At 41.6% G+C, this 23,900-nt stretch overlaps 1 protein-coding gene across 4 annotated transcripts in view; it reads right to left on the bottom strand.

Moving 5' to 3' along the window:
- Positions 1-5,726: 5,726 nt before the first annotated feature.
- enpp2 (ectonucleotide pyrophosphatase/phosphodiesterase 2) overlaps positions 5,727-23,900 on the bottom strand; it is a 118,446-nt gene continuing 100,272 nt past the window's right edge. For 3 of the 4 annotated variants that reach the window (XM_041190381.1, XM_041190379.1, XM_041190382.1), the window contains 4 exons: positions 23,072-23,149; positions 21,646-21,778; positions 14,277-14,430; positions 9,381-10,818 (listed from right to left, as the gene is read on the bottom strand). In XM_041190381.1, the coding sequence (XP_041046315.1) occupies positions 10,648-10,818; positions 14,277-14,430; positions 21,646-21,778; positions 23,072-23,149 (536 nt within the window). In that variant the 3' untranslated portion in view covers positions 9,381-10,647. Of the gene's footprint in view, positions 5,844-9,380; positions 10,819-14,276; positions 14,431-21,645; positions 21,779-23,071; positions 23,150-23,900 lie in introns of those variants that run through there. The other variant, XM_041190380.1, reaches the window with a different exon arrangement.

Here is a 23,900-nt window from a genome sequence, read left to right as displayed (position 1 = left end):
CTTATTTGGAAAAGACCTCGAACTAGTGAAAAGCCACATGGAGTCAGCCGTCTTTCTTTGTCTATTTAAAAGATCAGCTAGGAGCTGTGTGCAGGCAGTTTCACCAAAGCCATCATAAGCATTAGTTCAGCCAGACTGAGAACCAGGCTTGGCCAGAAGCTGCAAGGCATCAGACAGTCAGAATACATGAGCAGTTTCAGTTTAAAGTTCACCTGAGAACTAACCCCTTAACTATTCAACTACAAGAAACCTCACAACCTGCTGTGAATCCTTAACTTTACAAGACCCTCACTTCAACTTTAAATTCACTCAAGGACACATGGGAGATCGGAGATTGTAAATCAGAGACTGAGATAACTGTAATCTGTAGAAGTACACAACCTTTATCTAAATCCAAACTTTGTGTGTGAGTGTGCATGAGTGAGACCGGGTCTGTGTGACATACAAACATATGAATCAGGAGCAGGAGTAGGCCACTTGGCCCCTCAAGCCTGCTCCGCCATTCAATAAGATCATGGCTGATCTGAATGTAATCTCAACCCCACATACCTGCCTAGCCCTGATATCCTATCGCCTCCCCCCCACCCCCCTCCTTGTTAATCAAGAACTTATCTAGCTCTGCCTTAAAGATATTCAGACTCTGCTTCCATCACCTTTTGAGGAAGAGAGTTCCAAAGACTCACAATCCTCTGAGAAAAAATTTCTCCCCATCTCTGTCTTAAGTCAGCAACCTCTTATTTTTAAACAGTGACCCCTAGTTCTAGATTCTCACACAAGAGGAAACATCCTCTCCATATCCATCCTGTCAAGACCCCTCAGAATCTTCAAGGTTTCAATTAAGTCTTCTCTTACTTTGCTAAACTCCACTGGATATAAGGCTAACCTGTCCAGTGTTTCCTTATAAGGCAACCTGCCCATTCCTGGTATTAGTCTAGTAAACCTTCTCTGAACTGCTTCTAATGCATTTACATCTTTCTTTAAATAAGGAGACCAGTACTGTACACAATACTCCAGTTGTGGTCTCATCAATGACTTGTACAACTGAAGCATAACCTTCCATTTTTGTAATCAATTTCCCTCACAATAAATGATAACATTCTACTAGCTTTCCTAATTAGCTGCTGTACCTGCATACTAATCTTTTGTAATTCATGCACTAGGACACACAGATCCCTCTGAATCTCAGGGCTCTGCAATCACTCACCATTTAGACAATAAGCCTCTTTTTTATTCTTCCTGCTAAAATGAATGATTTCACATTTGCCCATATTATACTCTATTGGTCAGATCTTTGCCCACTCACTTTGCCCACCTATCTTTGTCACTTTGTAGTCTCCTTACGTCCTCTTCACAATCTACTTTCCTACCTATTTTTGTGTCATTAACAAATGTAGCAACCATTCCTTCAGTCCCTTCATCCAAGTCATTTATATAAATTATAAAAAGTCAAGGCTCCAGCATTGATCCCTGTGGCACCTCATTCACCACATCCTGCCAACCAGAAAAAGACCCATTTATGCCAACTCTCTGTTTCCTGGTAGCTAGCCAATCTTCTATCCATGCCAATATGTTACCCCTGACACCACAAGCTTTTATTTCCTGCAATAACCTTTGACATGACACTTTATCAAATGTCTTCTGGAAATCTAAGTACAGTTTCCCTTTATCCACAGCACTTAAAGAACTTCAATAAATTGGTTAAATATGATTTTCGTTTTACAAAACCATATTGACTCTGCCTGATTGCCTTGAATTTTTCTTGGTGGCCTGCTACAACATCTTTAATAATAGTTTCTAACAATTTCCCTATGATAGATGTTAGGCTAACTGGCCTGTAGTTTCCTGCTTTCCGTCTCCCTCCCTTTTTGAGTAAAGCAGTTACAATTGCTATTTTCCAATCGAATGGAACCTTTCCCAAACCTAGGGAATTTTGAAAAGTTAAAACCAATGCATCAACTATCTCACTGGTCACTTCTTTCGAGACCTTTAGGTGAAGTCCATCAGACCTGGGGATTTATCAGCCTGCAGGCCCAACAATTTGCTTAATACCAACTCCCTGGTGATTGTAATTTTCCCAAGTTCCTCCCTCCCTCCCATTTCCTGATTTACAGCTATTTCTGGGGTGTTACTTGTGTCCAGTATAGTGAAGACCAAAGCAAAAAAAATGTTTAACTCATCTGCCATCTCCCTACTTTCCATTCTCAATTCCCCAGACTATAGAACCAACGCTCACTTTGTTAACTCTTTTGTTATTTAAATATCTATAGAAACTCCTACTATACATCTTTATATTACTAGCTAGCTTTCTCTCATACTCTAATTTTTCCATCCATATTAATCTGTTATTCTTTATATTCCTTCCAATCTTCTGACCTTCCATCCGTCTTTGCATAATTATATGCTTTTTCTTTAAGTTTGATTCTGTCTTTAACTTTTTTAGTTAACCACAGAATGTCTCTATTCTGGGAATTCTGAAATATCCCTTTAAGTCTCTGCCGCTGAACCTCTTTTGACCTATCCCTTAACCTCATTTGCCAGTTCTGCTTTCATGCTTTCATAATTGCCCTAATTTAAGTTTAAAATACTAGTCTTGGACCAATTGTTTTTCTCTCAAAAAGAACGTAAAATTCAATCATATTATGATCCTAGGGGTGTCTTCACTAGGAGGTTATCAATTAATCCCATCTCATTGCACTATACCAGCTCTAGTATAGTCTGCTCTCTGGTTGGCTCCAGAACATGCTGTTCTAAGAAACTACCCTGACAACATTCTATGAATTCTTCATCTACACTACCTTTGCCCATCTGATTTTTCCAGTCTATATGTAAATTAAAATCCCCCATGATTATTGCTGTACCTTTCTGAAAAGCTCCCATTATCTAGTCTTTTATCCTCTGCCCCACTGTCTAGTTACAATTAGGAGGCTTGTACACTACTCCTACAAGTGACTTCTTGCCTTTATTATTCTTCAGATCAACTCAAACGACTTCTACATCCTGGTTTCCTGAACTTAGGCCATCCCTCTCTAAGGTGCTAATACCATCATTAATTAACAGAGCCATCCCTCCACCTTTTCCTAGCTTCCCATCCTTCCTAAATATCACATACCCTTCAATATTCAGGTCCCAATCTGTCATCCTGTAGCCATGTCTCTGTAATGGCTATCAGATCGCACTTACTCATTTCTATTTGCGCAAACAGTTAATCTGTTTTGGTTCAAATGCTATGTGTGTTTAGATACAGAGCCCTTAGTTTTGTCCTTATATTATTTTTGTAGCATCTAGCTTTATCTGCTGATTTACTCTTAGAATTGTAATCTCTGACCCTTTCTGTCACGGTCTGTTTATCATTTTCCATACTAGTACCTTTCTCTCTTGTTCTGTCTCTATTCTTTGGTTTACAACATCTTCCCAATTTTGATCCCTTGCCCCCACTATTCAGTTTAAAATCTTCTCTACTTCCCTAGTTATGTGGTTCACAAGGACACAAGCCCCAGCAGGAGTCAAGTGTAGACAGTCCCAAAGATACAGATCCCACTTTCCCCAATACTGGTGCCAGTGCTCCAAGAACCGGAATGTACTTCTCCCACACCAGTCTTTGAGCCACGCATTCATTTCTCTAATCTGATTTGTCCTATACCAATTTGCAGCTGACTAATTTGGTTACTGTAGCGCCAGTTCAGTTTACTATAAATTCAGAGTTCTTCAGTGCAGCCTTGGCAAACAGTGTGCAGCTGAGCTAACTGAGTGAAAACTTGGAGTTTGGTGAGAGGGCAGTTCAGGTAATAATCCAGATATTATTACCTCTGAGGTTCTGCTTCTTAATTTAAGTGCCTAGCTCCTCATACTGACTATGCAGAGCCTTCTTCCTCATCCTGCCTATGTTGTTGGTACTTACATGGACCACGACCACTAAATCCTTGCCCTCCCCCTATAAATTCCACTTCAGCCCTGAGTAGATGTCCTAAACCCTGGCACCGGGCAGGCAACAAAGCCGTCTGGACTTTTGTTCATTGCTACAGAGAACAGTGTCAATGCCCCTCACTATACTGTCCCTACTACCACTACGATACAGTGCCATGGTTAGTTTGCTCATCCATCCTGCAGCCCCTGCTCTCATCCAAAAATGCTAAGAGAACCTCAAACGTATTGGACAATTGCAGAGGCTCACACTCCTGTACTCCTGCCTTCTGGGTCCCCTTACCTGCCTCACTCACAGTCACACCCTCCTGTCCCTGGCCACTGACCAAATCAGATGAATCTATCTGAAGTGGCGTGACTGCCTCCTGGTTGAAAGCATCCAAGTAGCTTTCCCCTGCTTGATGTGTGGCAGAGTCTGCAGCTCAGCCTCCAGCTTAATGACTCGGAGCCGAAGTTCTTCAAGCCGCAAACACTTACTACAGATGTATTTGCCCTAGATCACAAATGTTATGTGCAGCCTTGACACATCACTTGTCCTGCCATCCTTAATGTGTTTTAAATAATTACATAATTATATTAGTCATTTACTTATGTTGATTTCTTATATATTTTATTAAATTTACCACCAATGTGTACTATTTTAAACCTTAGGGATAGAATAGAACTTAACCACTTACCCAGTTACTCACCAAGCAGCTAGATCTTTTCCCTGTAGTAGAGCAAGAACCAATTTCAATGGGATGAGAAAGATAGAAAAAAGGAAACAAGCGCGTCCTTCCACCCCCTTCACTGAACTGCCCTCTCACCAAACTCCAAGTTTTCACTCAGTTAGCTCAGCTGCACACTGTTTGCCAAGGCTGCACTGAAGAACTCTGAATTTATAGTAAACTGAACTGGCGCTACAGTAACCAAATTAGTCAGCTCCTACAGCTGAGAGTGAATTGACCCTGTTTAAACTGCAAAAAAGAAATTAGCCTACTTACACAGCGCTTTCCAGTTACTGCTAATTACAGACTAGATTACATTTTAAGAGCAAAATTTAAGAACAAAATTAATACTTAACACTCCCCTCTCACCAAATTCCAAGCCTTCACTCAGTTAGCTCCACTGAACTCCATTTGCATTTAATGTGGGGTGAGTGTATGAGAATAAATAACCTTCTTTACCTTTAAACTTTCAAGAGCTTGCTGCTGAAATATTTACTTGGAATACACATTTCAGGAATAAGAAAATAAACACCTTTTTCCATGCAAAATATACCAACCATGGGCAGTAAGGGAACATACAAATTCTCTCCATGGCACCTGATTCCCATTGAATTCAATTTTGCTAGGGTTCCTTGCTGTCACACTTGGTCAAATTCTGCCTTGATGTCAAGGACAGTCATGGTCCTGGTGGAAGGCAAACTGAGCATCAGTGAGCAGGTTATTGCTGTGTAAGTTCCACTTCATAGCACTGGCAACACCTTCCATTACTTTGCTGACGATTGAGAGTAGACTGATGGTGCAGTAATTGGCCAGCTTAGATTTGTCCTGCTTTTTGTGGACAGGACATACCAGGTAATTGTCCAGTGTTGTTGTTTGGCTAGAGTTGCAGCTAGTTCTAGAGCACAGGTTTTCAGCACTACAACTGGAATGTTGTCAGGGCCCTTAGCCTTTTCCATATCCAGTGACCTCAGCAGTTTCTTGATATCATGCTGAGTGAATTGAATTGGCTGAGGACTGGTTTCTGTGACGGTGGAGATCTTATGAGAAAGCCGAGATGAATCATCCACTCGGCACTTCTGTTTGAAGATGGTTGCAAATGTTTCAGCCTTGTCTTTTGCACTCACATACTAGTTACCACTGTCATTGCAGATAGAGGGCGATCATAGATCCTGCTGCACAAGTTGGTTGTTTAATTGTCCACCACCATTCAATCACCTATTAAAGAGAAGGTTGAGGTTTCAAACTCTGGAACTGCACGTGACACAGACCCATATACCCGATTGAGCTCAGACAGATTGTTAGGTGAAATGCAGATGAAATAACAGATTGTTGTTTTTTGTGGAAACGGTGGAGGGAAGCAGGGGGAGAAGGGACAAATAGAAGAATAGAGTGAAAACATCTAGCTGACCAGTTTCTGCTACATGTCCAAAGATCTTGACTGAATCCATGAGTAAACATAAATCAGCGTTATGCAACCAGCCTTCACCTCCTGCATTACCACAACCCTTGATGACATGAGTCAATGTCAAAGTCAAAATGTATTTACTGGAGGGTGGTTCTGGGACCCCTGGCTGCACTTTATGTTTTGAGCATTACTACAAAAATGATGAAGAAATGTACAAAGTAAATACCACAGTAGAATGATCAAGTTTCTTTTACGTAGTTAAGTTTATTTGTTTCCATTTATTTTACAAAACCAGTATACAGAAATGACCTGCTGTGCCAGGGAAATTCAACTGCGGATACATTCTGTATCAAGACTCCCTCCTGTTCAGTATAAAAGCATGTCAATGGAGAACATGGAGATAGCAGAACAAAATGAACAAAATATTATTTAAGTCAGTTCATTGTCAGCACATACTGCATACATTATCTGGCGAATCTTTGTGGTATTTCTTCTGTTCTGGAATATGTGCATATTTCAGTTAAAACAGAACCCATGTCTGTGAGGAGTGAGGAATCCAGGCCATATTTTAACCCCCAAGGTAACTGAGAGAGGAAACAATTTGTTTCTTATAATTTTTTTGTAATAAATGGGACAATCCGTGGTTCACAAAAGCAGCTGCACATATTACATTCCAGCTGACTTCAGTCTGATCTAACTTTTGCTTATGCATGTCCAAAAGATTATTTGTGGAATTTAGAGCATCAGGAGAAAGCCTAAAGTTAACAAAGTTGTTTGGAAAGGTAGAGTACCCTTTTGGATAGATCCAATGACACCTTTGGAGAGATAAGATGCCCTTTGGGAATGTTAAAAGTGAACGTGAAAATGTGTAAAAAGTGGATAAACTCAGTGGAACTATCAAAGGAGCTGCCAAAGCTCATTGGAATTGTCAAGCTGTCAAGGAATTTAAATCTCCTGGCCTTTAAATTTTAGAAAACAGTCTGCAGTTTAAAAAAATCAGTGCTTGCTATTTCACTCACATAAGCCTGATGGTCATAATTATAGTATTTTTGCCTCATGGCTCATTACGCAAGCTATCATTATTACACCAGGGTGCCTGTCAGTTCCGTTTGATTGACAGCTCCAAGTGGTTATAAAGTTTTTGATGTGGGGCTATGAATACAAATGTTTGTTGTTATATGGGATCAAGTGGTTGAAAGAAATTAAATATGGTGAACGTGCTTTTATCAATGAGAGTGTTTTTTCAATATAGTGAATTTATCAACAGACACTTAGGACTTCATTTTATTTCATCTCAGCATGGGTCCTGATGTCTGCTCGTGGTGGATACTTGGTGAGTTTACATGGAGGGTGTAAGGGAAAAGGGTTGTAGGTGGGGCATGGGTTTTCATTACATGGCACTAAGTTAGCATAGGGGCTATATAGGGCCATGGAGCATGGATAGAGGGGCATTGGTTGACATGGAAGATATGAGAGGCCAAGGGGGGTGGTGGAGTGGCATAGGCTGGCAATGGCTTGGCATGGGAGTGTGTGGTAGGTGAGAACTAGAGGCTTCAGTGACATCACCAAGCATTTATCAGGTTGATTTAGTCCTCATAGCTATGGAAGAGCTAGAGGTGACAGCTGAAGAATAACTGGTTATTCCTGAGTGAAGGCTTAGTATTGCCACTGGCCTTGTTTAATAGCATTCTGATTCCAACTTTACAGGGTCTGATATAAAGTGCAGATTTCCCATCCATTTGAACAGCAATGTGACTTCTTACAGATCACATAGCAACCTTTATACTCTACACTGTTAGAGACAACTGCTCTGAGGATTGCATTAAGCTCCGTTTCCAAGGAAGACCTCAGGAATGTTGGTGACAGCTTAAAGATGATCAAAGATGAGCAATGAGGCCTATGTGACATGTTTTGTGACATGCCAATGGTCAGTTTCAGCCGGCTCCAGAAGTCCATTGATTATTTTGCAGCTGAGACAAAAATGTCAGATCACCGAGACCAGCCTTTTGTCCAGCTCACCTCCACACCCAGCAGCCTATGCTGCCTCCAAACTGTTTCTGGGTAATCAGCAGGCCCAACTCCCATTACACCACACTCCCCTGGAACGATAATTGAAAGTTCCAGGATAGTTTTTCAGGCATCAGGTTCGAGGAGCAGGGAATTCGCCCAGCTCTGCACTCACAACCCAGAGCAAAAATTCAGGCCATGGCCTGCTAACTCATGTTATTTTGCACCATATTGGCTTTATTCTTGTTAAAATAGTGCTAGTTTACTCATTTTTGTTGAAGTTTTAACTCCAGGTTCACATTTCTTTAAGAAAAATACCTAAGAAGGGTAGGGGAGTGAATTTTGTCCATTGTCCATCTTAACTTTGGTGGAACGGCTGTGGTGACCCTGGAAAACTGGATTAAGCCACTGTTTCTTTGGCTGCTCCACTGAAGTTACAGCAGACCATCATGAGAGCCCTGCCCCAAATTCACCCCGTGTACTTTAAGAAAATTGTGATGTACTCACATGATCACTAATCTGAACTACAGATCTAAAACTGAATCCCTTGTTTAAAAAAATCACCTTCAATTATCAATCAACTTCCCTGCCATTCAATGGTGAGGCACATCGTTGGGATGTGCAAGTGACTCTTGTAAATACAGTAAATCCTGCACCCAATAGGTTAAGTGAGCAGGTAAAGAAATGTGAAATTGTCCATTTTGGCATGAAGAATAAAAAGGAAACATTATCTAAATGGTGAGAGATTGCAGAGCTTTGAGATGCAGAGGGACTGGGTGCCTTAGCGCATGGATCACAAAAGCCTAATATGCAGGTACAGCAAGTAATTAGGAAAGCTAATAGAATGTTATGATTTATTGCAAGGGAAATTGAATATAAAAGTAAGGAGGCTATGTTTCAGTTGTACAGGACACTGTTGGGACCACATCAGGAGTACTGTGTACAGTATTGGTCGCTTTATTTAAGGAATGATGTAAATGCATTTGAAGCAGTTCAGAGAAGGTTTACTAAACTAATACCAGGAATGGTGGGTTATCTTATGAGGAAAGAATGGACAGGCTAGGCTTGTATCAGCTGGAGTTTAGAAGAGTAAGAGGCTACTTGATTGAAACATAAAAGATCCTGAAGGGTCTTGAAAGGGTGGAGGATGTTTCCTCTTGTGGAAGAATCTAGATCTAGGGCTCACTGTTTAAAAATAAAGGGTCACCCATGAAAGACGGAGGTGAGAAGATTTTTTTTCTCTCAGAGGGTAGTGAGTCTGTGGAACTCCCTTCCTCAAAAGGCAGTGGAAGCAGAGCCTTTGAAAGTTTTCAAGGCAGAGGTAGATAGATTCTTGATAAAGAAGGGGGTGAAGGGTTATCAGGAGTAGGTGGTAGGTTGCAGTCAGATCAGCCATGATCTTATTAAATGGCATAGCAGGCTTGAAGGGCTGAGTAGCCTACTCCTGCTCCTAATTCGTATGTTGCAAAAATTAACCTTGTCTGTATAAAAACAGGGTTGGCGTGCACAGTTCTAATGTTAACAAACATCCAATTCACAGCAAACACTCGCAACTTGTATGAAATTGAGACAGTAATTCTGGGCATTCCCTACTATGGATTAATGCATTGAATTTTGAGATGGCATTCAGTTGTTGCACACCTATTTCCTATCTCATTCTGTTTAAATTCTGTGACTGACCAGCAAACTAGGGGTTGAGATGGACCTGGACAATCCATACTGAAGCTGTCATGTTGCTCCAGTTGTAGCATCTTTAATGTGGAATAACTCTTAAATCTCAAAAAGAAAACTCAAGATTTACTGTCATGGTAAAAGCTTATTTTGAAGCCCATATTTAAAAAGAAAAATTGTATTGATCGCAGTTTATTCCAGAACATATTTATACACATAAAAATTCCAATAAAAAACAAATATCAAAGGAAAAAATAGATGCCCCCCCCCCAAAGGTAAAAGCAGCCACTACACTATTTTCTTTTCTTTCATCCCTTTAGACCTCTCAGGCTTCATATATCTTTTCAGCTGAGAGCATCTCTGTACTGTGCAAGAAAGTGTAAGTAGGAGCCTATTTATTTTGCATTTAATATAACATTTTACTTCAACAGGTAAACGATCTATTTTCAAATCGAAGCACAATTGTTGAAATTTGATTCAGGGTTTATTATATTTGTGACTTGATTTGCAAATATTTATGCTTTATAAGTCTGCCTCATCTCAGCAACAGTGAAGTATAAATGTAGCTTTACATAACTTATTTTTTAATATGCAGGACAGAAATTACAGAAGAAACAATTCACTGAATAGTTTGGGATTCTTAACAATGCGAGTTTCAATCCCATGGGCCCCAATCCTAATCTTAGGCAAAAACAAAAGCTGCAGTAGTACGAACAGTTTAAACAGAAACATCACTCAAACAGCTAAATAATGACAAAGGAGGGGGAGAAAGACACATGCTTGTTATTATGTGTGACATATTAGGTGCAAAGCTTTAAAGAAACAGCCTTAAAAATATTCTATGGTTTGAATTAATAAATACAAAAAAAAAGTACTAAAAAAATATACACCTGTAAGTAAAAGATGTACTGCAGGAACAACAAAGAGGCAAGAGGTTTAGATTTCACTTTCAAATGTCTGTAAGAATGTCTTTAAAGAAAGAATTTCAGGATAGGCTCTGCTGGTCTTGCGGTAGAAATCCAAACCAGTCAGGTGTTCGATGTCACGCACACGTGCCGTGTGCAACTTCATGAGGTCTTCAACCCATTTTGATTCATCGTCATTACTCTGAAATATGAAAAACATGAGATTGCTTTCTATTTGTCTCCATTCTAAACATATTTCTTCTGTGAATGTATGGTGCTGGTATTCCAGTAGTTGGAAGGGGCAGTACTCCATGTAATTGATACAATGAGCATCATTGAGCCTAACAGCCTCTCCTCACCTCCTTTATGTGTGCATATTTCTTGCAAGCCCCTTGTAGACAGCAAAGAAATTTTCTTCCCATCAGTCTGGTTTGCATTCATAATTAGCTCCAAAAGGATAACAATAAACTTATTGCGTTAAGCAGCTAACAATTATACCAATCCAAAATGTTTTAAATGGCATAACAAAATACCATAGATAGGCATATAAGTCGACCTTTGAAGCCTCCAAAAATTGTTCCAAAAACGGAATATAAAATGTGAACCACCAGTGTAGGTGGTCGTCATTTTGAAATGTGAAAAAAAATACCGGTAATTCATATTAAATTAATGTAGCATGGTTTGTTGAATGAATTAATTGCACAAAGATACCTTTAACCGCAATGAAAGCATTTTTAAACCTGTCAAATTGTCTTTGTCGTGTGATGCAAAGAGTTCATCAACTTCATTGAGTCACTATGCCAGTGGCAACACAAGGCTCCCACTCTGGATCAGATTTGGTGCTTTCAGTTTCAGAATCATCCCTCCATAACAAATCATCTTCCTCTCCATCCACTGAATTTGATATTCTGTATTTTTGAATGATCTAATGCCAGTTTGTGCACTGATAGCATCCCATGATTTGATGACGAAGCCACACAAAACATCAATCAGGACAGCACGTATATTTCCTCTCCATATTTCTTTCTCCATCACCCATCCACTTATTCCATTCATGATCCTTGAATGACTTTTTGAGGCACACAGCCAAAGTTGCAACTGCTGACATTATGCCCCCTAGTATAACTGCATTGTGGGTGTTATTTCTTCACAGGATCTTAGTTATATGCGATATGAACATGTCCCACCTTAATAAGCTACATTCTTTAGAAAGGCTGCCGGATGCCAATTCCACACATCATCAATCCATAACTTCACTCCAACCTCATCCATTCAACTTTTATGGCCATGCGCAAAAACTCCTTCAGGGAACTTCATTTTGGGTATGGTTTTGCGCTTGAAAGCTAATACAGGCTTAATCTTGTTCTGTCAGCCATGCAGGCTAGTATCACCATGAATTTTGTCTTCTCCTGCCCTGCGGTTTTCACTAGAACCATTTTCAAGCCTTGCCACTCTACAGTTAAGTTGCTGGTTCGGCCCATTCATTGCATTTCATGTGATAATGAAACCATTCCAAGATCAGGCCAGTGGCTGGTCCCTGTTCAGATGGTGTATTTGGCCTTGAGCATCTTCTTCAGGGTGGATTCCTTCTTCTTCCACTCTCGTACCAATTTTTCACTAACACTGAATTCCCTCTCTGCAGTTATTTGACGAGCTAGCAAACGTTACAACTTTTAGTTTGAAACCAGCTTCCGTGCTTCATTCTTTTTGCTGGAAAACTCATTCCACTTCGTCATTTGCCACGCAGGATCTGCTCTGTGTGGGCATGGTTTAAACTGCCGCACCATGGTGCCTGCTCAATTTCAAACGCTGGGTTTTGAATTACTTCTGCTTAATTTCAGTTTAACAGCAGTTGCAGAGTTTTGCTTTTTTATTAGTTATTGTTTAATTTTATTGCCATTTCTCTTTCAGGCGTGTCAGCCTTGACAATGTCTTCTCTTTACTGTGATATCTGATTGTATCTTTCACCATTCACCATGGCTGCAATCCTAGCTGGCTCTTTCTTTTTGTGACAATGCATTTGCTAAAACCACAAAGCCACAGCCCTTTTCCCAACACCTGATTCCAGCTCCAATACATTCTAAATGAATGCTACTTTAATTTCACCATTTCTCTTTCAGAACTACTCATGGCCATTGATATTTCCATGACATTTAGCATTCCACTAACCACTGCTTTTGCCACTTCATGCATCCACTCTCTCAACCCCTGCTGTTGGCTCAACCTGTAGTATTATCTGTCTGTGTCCTCAGTTCTATGTTACCCTTCAAATCAAAATATTGTTTCTTTAGGTAGCAAGGACCAGAACTTAAACAACCTGTAGAACCTTCCAATCCACTAACACCTCTTCCCCTTCAGCTCCTTCTGTTCCATTGTCAGGTTTTCATCTCTTTTTTCTGATACCATATGATACATCATGAATAGAAGTATCAGCTTCTTCTCCAGCTCAACAATTCTCATTTTGGTGCTGAGCCCTCATTCTGCAGTTTTCTCCTTCTGCAGTTTTCCCCTCTAGTCTTACTCACTGGCATCTGTGACTCTTTTGACGAATTCTAACACTGAAAATTTCAGATTCTGTGGTCCCGTTGGGGGGGTGGGTGGGGGGGAGGTTGGGGGTGGGGGGGTGTTGGTGGTGGTGGTGGTAAAGGGGATGGGGGTGAAACCTTCACATGGGTTGGTAGGGAGCCTAAGGTTTGTTTCTTTTGCAAGCCCAAGAGGAGGACTCCTTCTCTGCTCATAATAATAAAAACACTGTCCCTTGTTAGTACAGAATTTGAGCATTGCTGAAGAAAGGAACAGGCTGTTGAAGCTTTTCATCTTGCACGTATCAGGACAGGTGCAAGAATGCCAAATTTCAAAAGGAGCAATGGTTATACTGCATGAGAAAAGAGCGCTAAATGGTTGGCAAGTCAATTCCAATTGGCCGAAGTGTTGCCATGGAGAGTACACAGAGGGAACTATTTCCTCCAGGTTTCTGTTTAATTCAAAAAATGTGCGATGTCTCTACATGTTACTTTTGCCTGCTTTGGACAGGTTCCTGTGTATGAATATATGTAGCTTCAAGCAAGCATAAGCGAGCCCAATACAAGCCTGACTGATGATCTTGAATTGGTTGTCAGTGTAATTCTTAACACACTCAGGATTGTTCTAAAAGTGCTGCTCAATTATTGAACACTGATACTGTGCCATGGAAACCAGCAACAACCAAGATGCAACCCATGTGTATAATGGCTTAGCTAATCACAGCCAGAGCAACAATGTGGATGCTTCCATACAATAAAGGATCTCAGTTCTGATCTACTAATGACCCCCGTTGAAGAACACACATGGGGAAGAACTTGGCTCAGCTCAAATAATCTGTAACACTCATTATCCGGACTCATTGTGAATGGCCATTTGAGAGATGTACAGCATTCAGAGGATAATCTAAAGAACTATAAAGAGCATAAGTTGTTTTGGTATAGTCCCTTAGGTAGCTGTAGGCCCTTGAGAAAGTAAGGGAAAGGGAAAAAAACGGAAAGGTGAAATTCATGGAGAAAGGCCCTCCATGCTTTAAAATTACATAAAGATGGTTTGCCTCAGGCACTGGCTCACAGTACAACACTAAAATAATGGCAGTATCTCACAGTATTGCATACTTCCCCTATTTTCTACACTTACGTTACAACTTTCATCGTTGTCAGGTCTGTGTGGGAGAATGAATGATGACGCGGTAAGTTGTCCATCACACTTGTCCACAGGCTGAGTACTATCCAGGCAGCTAGTAATAATACTGTAATAATGAGTTGGGACTGGGATTGACCCATCAACTTGCCTAAAAGAGAAACCAAAATTCAAAGCTGAGTGAAAAACATTTAAGGGAGGTCAACACTGTAGCCCAGCAATTCCCAATAATTATATACTTAAGACTGCTTTGTGTTAAGCCATGTTCCACTAACAGAAAAATTTACCCTTATATTTTTGAGATAGCTAGTTAATACAGCCAAGTTGTTGGTTCTTGTAATATAATTATCCTCATAATTTAACCCTTTACCATTCTGTGCTGCATTCCTCCAGGGCCAAAATAACCTTGATGATAGTTGCTGAACAAAACCGAATGCAATACTCTAGGTGTAGTCTGACCCAAGACTGCGTACAACCAAAGCATCAGTTCCTCACTTTACATTCCACTCTCCTTGTTTTAAAGGCCAAAATTTCATTAGGCTTTTTGATTATCTTTTGTACCAGTGCACCAACTTTTCATGATTAACATACATAGATACCTCAATCATTTTGCTCTTTCACGACTTCAAGAAATTATACTAATTTGACTTTCTCCAATCCAAAGTGGATGTCGTCACGTTTCTCCATTCTGAATACTATCTGCCATAGTTTTGTCTACTTATTTTGTCTATATCCCTTAGTAGCTTCCTGCTTCCATCCGCACAACTTATTATGCATCCTGCCAGGGGACTAAGACCTCGCACTATATTTTTATAAAAATATATATATCATCCTGGCCAATCTATAAAATTATTTTTTTTTAAACCTGATTTTAAAATGACTGAAACCAGAACTGGCTATGACACACACAAAAGGAATTTCTGGCCTTCAGAAACAGCAGAAACCTCGTTATCTCTAAAGAGGTGCCAATGCTCCTTGTGACTGCTGAGATCAAATCCCAAGGAGTTGTACAAAGATCATTTACATTTCTATGGCTAGGCTCTGGCCAATGGAGATAACCCATCTGTGGGGACAAAAGACCCTGAAGCCTCTGTTGGATTGATTAATAGATGAAACATTAACCATCTCAAGAATTCAGACCAGGAATATACATCCTTTGTCCAAACCAAGGGGAAGAAGTGGGAGTTGTGTCGCATGACCTCTCTCCCACACAAGCTGCTAGAACCTGTAATATTGCCTTGCAGAGCTGAAAGAGGCAGCCTGCCATCTTCCATCAACCTAACAGCAGAACCAGAGCTCTGTCCAGATTTAGATTGCCTGGCCTTCATTAACAATGTTTCTATGGGAACTTCTAAACTTCTGTACAGCGCCTTCAAGATTAATGGGCCCATCTCATCATGGAAGTCATTTCTACTGGAAAAATGAATTATCCAGCATCAGTCTTCAGCCAGCCTATTCTGAAAGAATACACCATTAGACTGATTCTGGACTCTGGACTCAACGTGAAACAATAATTATTCTTTTATCTGTGATCTTTGCCCTGTACCTCTTTCTTTCCCATATCCCTGTTTTATAGTATGAATGTACAAAGGGTTACACAGCAACACCCCCTCCCCGTATTTTGAGTGTGTGTAAAATAAACAAACCCTCTGATTTTACCCTATTTCAAGTTTGCTATGGGGTTATTAATAGAGGATTGGATCACTCCAAAACGGAAGGGTTGGGGAAACTATGCCACCACTTATAAAGGGGGAAATCAAAAATCAAAAACACCTTTCTGTTTACAGACAGGTAGAGACAGCAGAAATCAGAGTTGTTTAAATTAACCCCCCACCTGTCCATAACAATCCAAAGTTAGTGTCTCTTGTCAACTTGGATATACAACTCTTCACTCTTTTATCCAAGTCTTTAACATATGTGTGGTGAGAAGTTGTGGCACCCTTGGTTGTTAAATCCTACCAATCAGAGAACAAATCCTTTATCCCCATCTTTATCTCTTACCTCCTAACAGTTTACCAACCCATAACATAAGGTTGCCTCCAATTCCATGCATTCTCATGTTAGCTAATAATCTCTTGTGAAGAACTTCATCAATAGCCTTCTGGAAGTTCAGACAGACCACATCCATAGACACTGGTCTATCCATCAACCTCATTACTCCTCAAAAACTTCAACTAAATTAGTCAATTAGAAATACAGGCGTTTTCTTCTTTTCTGATAGTAGATATTCTAAACATTGTTTTATTGGTGGGGGGTGTAAAACCATAAAAAATTACAAACTAAAAGATGCCAGCCATTTCTTAGAGCATTTCAAAATCCCACTGCCTCACTCATTTCCCATAACCCTCTATCTTTGGCTACTTCTAATATTCCTCCAATTTCACTGTAAAAGATGTGATGGTCTCTTCTTCAACCACTTCCTATGTATTCTACACTCTGATGAGACTCCATGTAAAGATATTTCTCCTAATCTCTCTCCACACTCTTTTAGTAACGATTTTAAACTAATGACCCTAACCACGGGGCTCCTCAGCCAGAGGCAATGGCACCAAGTGGTGCAAGATGGCTCTCCAGGAGTCGACACCAATCAGTTTGCAGCAGCTGTAGGTTAACTTCAGCCCAGTGCCACACCACATATCAAAGATCCTTAGGGCATGGTTTGGTTCTCCTTGATTTTTTTTTAAAACTTGAACATAATGTTTTTAGTAGGAGAAAACAATTTCTTACCAAGCATGCATAGAGCTCCACTGTTAGTGTACTACAATCAGGATTTACTAGCAAATACTAAAGTTGGCTGCAATATAACAGCATTAGGTTGGAGTACTCCCTTTCCTTGAATATTGTTCTGTAAATATTTGACATAGCAGTCCAGCAATAGTATCAGTGTTCAGAAGCTAATGTTCCTCGGTTAATTACAAGCTGGCAGCCAGCCCATATTTGCTTCAATTAACATCACTGAGTGCAACTTTCCAAGCCCACACATGAATGTTCAAATGACATGCAGCATCATGGAAATTCTAGTACCTTTAACCAAAGTGACCCATAGCTGTATTTTTTAAACAAACGGTGCATTAACACTGCAAATATATCGTGAGCACGCCTTTTGAGGATGCTGGATAATTTATGTTATGCTCTAAATAAATAAACATTTCAATCAGTTCTTGACAGTCCATTATTTATGATAGTTTAAAAATTGTCATGATTGTGCAGAGAAACAGTAAGATTTATAGTTAACATATGTACACATATTACATCATTTAACCATTAGGCTGCCAGAGAACCCAAGGATTTTCTAGTCTCTCTTGATCAACAATTTTTTAAAACATGTTTTCAGCTCACTTGCTATGATACTGAAACAATGATTTATATGCTTTAATAAATAGAATCAACTATCCGGAGTTACTTTATGACATAATAATCCTATACTACAAAAAATCTGAAATGCTTCGATTTCTTATCCCACTACTCTTGTATTCTGTACCTTTTATCAATCAAGATTTCACACTGGCTGGTGAAGTGACAGTTAGAACTCTTAACATCAAGGCACCATTTGATCAAAAACAAAAACAGAATTACCTGGAAAAACTCAGCAGGTCTGGCAGCATCGGCGGAGAAGAAAATAGTTGACGTTCTGTTGAAGGGTCATGAGGACTCGAAACGTCAATTCTTTTCTTCTCCGCCGATGCTGCCAGACCTGCTGAGTTTTTCCAGGCAATTCTGTTTTTGTTTTGGATTTCCAGCATCCACAGTTTTTTTGTTTTTAACCATTTGATCAAGTTGCATCAAGGAACCCTGGCAAAATTGCAGTCAATGGGAATCAGGAGCAAAACTCTCCACTACCTACCACAAAGGAAGGTGATTATGGCTGATAGAGGCCAATCATCTCAGCTCAAGGAGCTCCTCAAGCTAGTGTCCTAGGCCCAAATAACTTCAGTTACTTCATCATGACCTTCCTTCCATCATAAGTTCAGAAGTGGGGATATTCGCTGACGATTGCACAATATTCAGCACCATTCACAACTCCTCAGATATTGATGCAGTCTGCGCTCGCATGCAGTATAAAATGAATAACATTCAGACCTGGGCTGATTAGGGGCAAGTAAGATTCGCACCACACAAGTGCCAGGCAATGACCATCTCCAAACAGAGAGAATCCAACCATCTCCCCTTGGCATTCAATGAGATTACCATCGCTAAATTCCCCACAATCGACATGCTGTGGGTTACCATTGACCAGGATAAACACTGTGGCTATGAGGGCAAGTCAGAGGCTGGGCAAGTAATTCATCTCCTAACTCCCCAAAGCCTGTCCACCATCTACAAGGCACAAGTCGGAAGTGTGATGGAATTTTCCCCACTTGCCTGGATGAGTGCAGCTTCAACAACACTTAAGAAGTTGAAGATCATCAAGGACCCAGCTTGATTGGCACACCATCCACAACCCTAAACATTCACTCCCTTCACTACTAGCATAGTGGCAGCAGTGTGCACCATCTATAATATGTACTGCAGCAACTCACCAAGGTTCCTTCAACAGTGCCTCCCAAACCCACAACCTCTACCACCTAGAAGGACAAGGGCAGCGGACACATGGGAACACCACCACCAAGGGTCCTTCCAAGCTGCATTCCAGCCTGATGTGAAACTATGGGGGGAATTTTACAACCCCCTGCTGGCATATATGGTGGGGGGTGGGGGGCGTGGGGGGGGGGGGGGGGTGTGCATGTAAAATAAAATGGGTGTCTAGCCCACCAACCACATTTTTTTATTCCTTTATGTGATGTGGACACTGCTGACTATGGCCAGTATTTATTGCCCATCCCTAGTTGCCCTTGAGAAGGTGGTGGTGAGCTAGCTGCCTTCTTGAACCGCTGCAGTCCCTGTAGTGTAGGTACACCCACAGTGCTGTTCGGGAGGGAGTCCAGGATTTTGACCCAGCGACAGTGAAGGAACGGCGATATATTTCCAAGTCAGGTTGGTGAGTGGCTTGGAGGCGAACTTCCAGGTGGTGGTGCTCCCATGTATCGGTTGCCCTTGCCTTTTTAGATGGTTTGGAAGGTGCTGCCTCAGGAACCTTGGTGAGTTTCTGCAGTGCATCTTATAGACGGAACGCACTGCTGCCATTGTTCATCAGTGGTGGAGTGGGTGAATGTTTGTGGATATGGTGCCAATCAAGTGGGCTGCTTTGTCCTGGATGGCGTCAAGCTTCTTGAGTGTTGTTGGAGCCGCACTCATACAGCGAAGTGGAGGGTATTCCATCATGCTCCTGAATTGTGTCTTGTAGATAGTGGACAGGCTTTGGGGAGTGAGGAGGTGAGTTACTCACTGCAGGATTCCTAGCCTCTGATCTGCTCTTGTAGCCCCAGTATTTATATGGCTAGTCCAGGTCTGTTTCTGGTCAATGATAACCCCCAAGATGTTGATAGTGGGGGATTCAGCGATGGTAATGCTATTGAATGTCAAGGGTCGATGGTTAGATTATCTTTTGTTGGTGACATTGCCTCAACTTGTGTGGCACGAATGTTACTTGCCACTTGTCAGCCCAAGCCTGGATACTGTCCAGGACTTGCTGCATTTGGACATGGACTGCCCCAGTACCTTAGATACTAAGGAGTTGTGAATGGTGCTGAACATTGTGCAATCATCAGCAAACATCCCCACTTCTGACCTTATGATGGAGGGAAGGTCATTGATGAAGCAGCTGATGATGGTTGGACCTAGGACACCACCCTGAGGAACTCCTGCAGTGATGTCCTGGAGCTGAGACGATTGGCTTCGAACAACCACAACCATCTTCCTTTGTGCTAGGTATGCCCTAACATATTACGGTGGGTAGTAAGGCGTCAGCCAGCCTGCCCACCTGTAGCAACCTATCAAGGTTGCTGTTCCCAGTGAAAAGCCATTTAAGGGCCTCTTTCCACCTCCATAATATTGTGGGCAGGGGAAGGTGGTAGGAAAGTGGCCAACCCACTACTTTCCCAACTCAGGGGAAAAGGCAGGAAGGAAAGGACGGTACTACCTTTGGGGAGGGGGTTCCCCTGTCTCTGACCCCCAACCACCAAGATGACAACCCCCTACTTTGTGCCTTCCCCAGGGCCTCTCATGTTCAGCTGCTCCTCCTCCCCTCACTAGGGGCCCCGACCCCTGTCTAACCAAAAATGCTGGGTTTACTTTAAAGACTGGTATCCATAATCTTCCTCTCGGTCATCCCAGCAGTGGCCCATTACTCCATTCTGGCACCGCTGGGATTACTGAGCTGCCGGGCAATCTGATTGGCCAGCAGCTCTCAAAGGCGTGCCTTCCATGGCCGCCCCCAGCATATAATTGCTGCAGGGTGGGGACAAGCAATATGCCAATCCCCTCCTCCCATGCACCCCCCCCACCCCCCCCCACCCCACCCCACCCCGCCCCCCCCCACCCCACACCCCCCCCCCCCCCCACCCCACCCCCCCCCCCCCCCCCCCCCCCCCCCACAATCCCCCCCAATAAAATTCACTCTCATAACACTACTCCTTCATTGTTGCTAAGTCAAAAATCCTGGAACTCGCTTCTCAGCAGCGCTGTGGGTGAACCTCCACCAGATGGATTGCAACGGTTCAAGAAGACAGCTCATACTACCTTCTTAAGGACAATTAAGAATGGGCAATAAATGCTGGCCTCGTCAGCAACACTCACATCACATGAATGCATAAAGAAAAATGCGATCCTGCATATCATTGTTTCCCAAGTGGTTCGAAGCTGGGAAATCGAGCTTCACACTAACATCGTATGGATGAAAAGTTCTTAATGTGAAAAATAACTGGGGAACACATGGCCAGAATTGTGACAGATTCCTCGATTTATACAGTTAAATGGTGAAGTGACACCAGCAGAGTGGGAGTTACTCCAACGCACTTTCGGGCCAGTCTAAAAGGCGAAGACAAAGCAACAGAAGAGGGACTCAAGAATGTAGATGCATGGAGAGGGAAAGGCAGAGAGTTTACCCTCCTTTCATGGCACATGTTATAATCAGGACTTTGTGGTTTATGTGCATTAAGTAATGATTGTGATTATATGGCTGCTCCAAATTGGAGCAGCACTGCTTTTGCTAAGCAACTCATTTGGGTTTTTCTTCCACCATAGATGAAAGATGTCACAATCAAAAATTGTGTCCTGCAGATAAATTACTAGGAAAGCGAAAACTAAGCTCTTCAGGCCCCTGTATTAAATGTCATATTTATTGAGCAGGGTCAGTATAGTTAATCCAGAGCACAATGGTATCAGTAAATAGCTAATCTCAGGTCAGCACAGAGTCAAGCTATCAAAGTGTAAATAAAATGCATTGCCTTATATTTAAACAGGACAAAAACAAAAAGGCTAGGCTTACCGATTTACTTTATCAAGTGTGTCATAGAGACCATCATAGTCATAATCAAACACGGGACCACTTATAACATTAATTCCATTCCGTTCCGTTGCCAGTTTTTTCACCATTACTTTGTGAAAGTAGTTCCACACTCCTGCACAACAGCAATCAGAACAGAAAAATAGCAGCTGATGAAAACAATACAATTATTAACTAGCACAAAGTTTCAAATATAAATGACAGTTCTTTGTAACAAGGTGAGCCTCTGTTTAGAATAGCTATCTCACAACACTTAAAAATGTCAATGATCTATATATCAATGTAAAAGTAACCTGAAACTGACAGCCTACCAATACTATTGAAGGATTGTACAACAGCCAGTTAGCAACAGCTCGATGGCATTATATTTTTTCTTGCTATAGTATGGCATTATCAAAGCTAAAAACTACTCTGCTCTTCACACGTGTAAGAGGAGCCCAGAACTGGTAGTCCAGCTGATATCATTAACAAGTTGTCACAATCTCCAAGTTGTTAACCAGTCGGACATAAAAATGATTCTGACTCCATCTAGTGGCCAAACCAAATTACTAAGTCCTCAATACAAAAGCATGGAGCTGAGAGCTTGGGTTTAATACACTCCATTGCCGGAGGAACCACGGCAGCCAGACCCACTTAATTGTGGGAGAGGTCCCCATGTCAGTCTCCTGGCAGCAGGAGAACCATTCCTGATTAAGTCGGAGGGCAGAAGGGGCTTATGCAGAATTCCCAACCACCAACGGCAAGATGTCATTTAGATTTATGAGTGAGCCAATTGGCACTCATTATCCCCAAGGTCACTGCGATTTAGTGGTGCCTTAGGAATATAACAGGAACCACACAGATTTCCCACACTGTTGGAAGGCCACCCAGCCAACCCTATCAGGATTGCCAGCGGCTTCCCAGGGGCAATATCCCTCAACTGTGCCTGATCCGGGGACCTGGCACCAAGAAGAGGGGTACCACTGAAAGCCAACTTCCTGCCCTTGCCTCCTACACACTGCCCCACTCCTGCGAGTCCCACCCCACAATCCCCATCCCACCATCACTCATCTTTGGTTTGGGGCCCCAAAACATTCCTGGTCTCTGGTGGGTGCAATGCCTCCAGCAGTCACTTTCCCGCCGGCACTGGCAGCAGCGAGTAGCTGCCACCTTCTGTTTGTCCGGCAGCTCTCGGCAGGTGGGGCTTCTGTCGCCAGGGACCTCAATTGGCAGGGGAGGCCCAGCAGTGGCCACTTAAGTGCCTGAAGGCACTTGATTCTGTCGGGCCTCCCCCACTTAACTGACAGGGGTTGCCTGCTGAGTCTGCAACCGATGGGTGAGGCCCCATCAGGCGCACAAAATCCAGCCCTAAGGTTCTACTACTTTACCAGTTGTTTTCCCTTTACACTTGACAAATACTAATACTCACTTTTAAAAGCAGGATACATTGGAACAATATTTGAAGTTAGAAGGGCATCATATTTAGAATCAAGCGAGGAACCAAGGGCTGCAAAATAAGAGAAAGGAATGAAAATTGGCCTGATGGAATTACAGTGAATTATATCTGTGCATTTTTTTTTGCAAAAAAAACTATTGCATATCTTTATGCAACATGTCTCATATTTAAATGTTCATATTTAGAAATAAAGCATAACAATTATAAAATTAGATATTTCACGTATTTTGAAATATATCCTTCTTTGCCAACAGAAAAATTTCAAGGATGATTGTTGGGCAGGAGGGTGGGTAGCAGTGGTCGAGTGGAATTGTATTAATGATATTTAAAAAGTACCAACAAGTTCAATGCCATTTATGATGTCACTACAAATTGCTACCAAATTCTCCTCCACTGGTGGTTAAATTACAAAACAAGATTAGGTGATCCCAGTTTCAATCCCTGTCTGACATTTGCATTCAACTCATCCCTAAAGGGAAACTTTTTTTTCAGTTTCAGTTTGAATATCTGCACAAGGGAGGTCAATTTTTCCTTCAGAGTCAGAAGCCTTGATTATGGGGAACAATTGCAGAAACTGGATTCTTTAGCCTTGGAAAAAGATGGTTCTCAAAGTCACAAAGTAGTGAGCCGTAGGGAGGAGTTAACCTGGAACACTGGTTTACTCAAATGCTATAAACATTGTAGCAAAACAGTATAAAAGGTATCCTCTTTTCTAATCTAAGACTCAAGTGTTACAGAGGTAGGTTGTCATTTTTGCTGATGGAATGTCATTGTCCTGAAAAGTTAACTGTTTCTCTCATCA

Source organism: Carcharodon carcharias, chromosome 6 (genome assembly GCF_017639515.1).
Source record: "Carcharodon carcharias isolate sCarCar2 chromosome 6, sCarCar2.pri, whole genome shotgun sequence".
In the NCBI taxonomy this organism is placed as follows: domain Eukaryota; kingdom Metazoa; phylum Chordata; class Chondrichthyes; order Lamniformes; family Lamnidae; genus Carcharodon; species Carcharodon carcharias.
This window is presented reverse-complemented; position numbering and strand designations above follow the sequence as displayed.